The 369-nt window shown below is 49.9% G+C and overlaps 1 protein-coding gene across 1 annotated transcript; it reads right to left on the reverse strand.

Moving 5' to 3' along the window:
• Position 1: 1 nt before the first annotated feature.
• Positions 2-367, reverse strand: TM35_000841110 (uncharacterized protein; the record flags this gene model as incomplete). Its single annotated transcript, XM_029031421.1, has 1 exon — positions 2-367. A coding segment is annotated over one exon (366 nt), but the record flags the coding sequence as incomplete, so codon positions are not given.
• Between the last annotated feature and the right edge of the window lie 2 nt (positions 368-369).

Genomic DNA, 369 nt, shown 5'->3' on the forward strand with positions numbered 1-369 from the left:
CACGTACCGCGCTTTGTGCATGTCCAGCAACTTCCCATGCTGCCTCACCTTCTGGTCCTGGTAGAAGACCAGCGGAAACTTTGTCTTCAGTTTCCTTCGCACTGGCTGTAGTTTCGGCGGCCACTTTTTTTGCTTTCTCTGCAGCCTGCGTTGTATTATCAATGAATTTACGACCTTCACTCTTCGTTTCCTCCACCTTTTCTGGGTCAGCAGCAATTTGATCAAGTGAAGACAAAATTGCTGCAGCAAACACTTGAGCTTCATTCGCGGCCTGTCGAGCAGCCTCGCCGGCTTTCTCGCACTCCTCTTTCAGTCTCGAAGTCTCCTTAACCTTCTCTCGTGCCTGCTCAACAAGTTCTTCGTATCTTG

This window comes from Trypanosoma theileri, assembly GCF_002087225.1.
Source record: "Trypanosoma theileri isolate Edinburgh chromosome Unknown TM35_Tth_84_V1, whole genome shotgun sequence".
Lineage (NCBI taxonomy): Eukaryota > Euglenozoa > Kinetoplastea > Trypanosomatida > Trypanosomatidae > Trypanosoma > Trypanosoma theileri.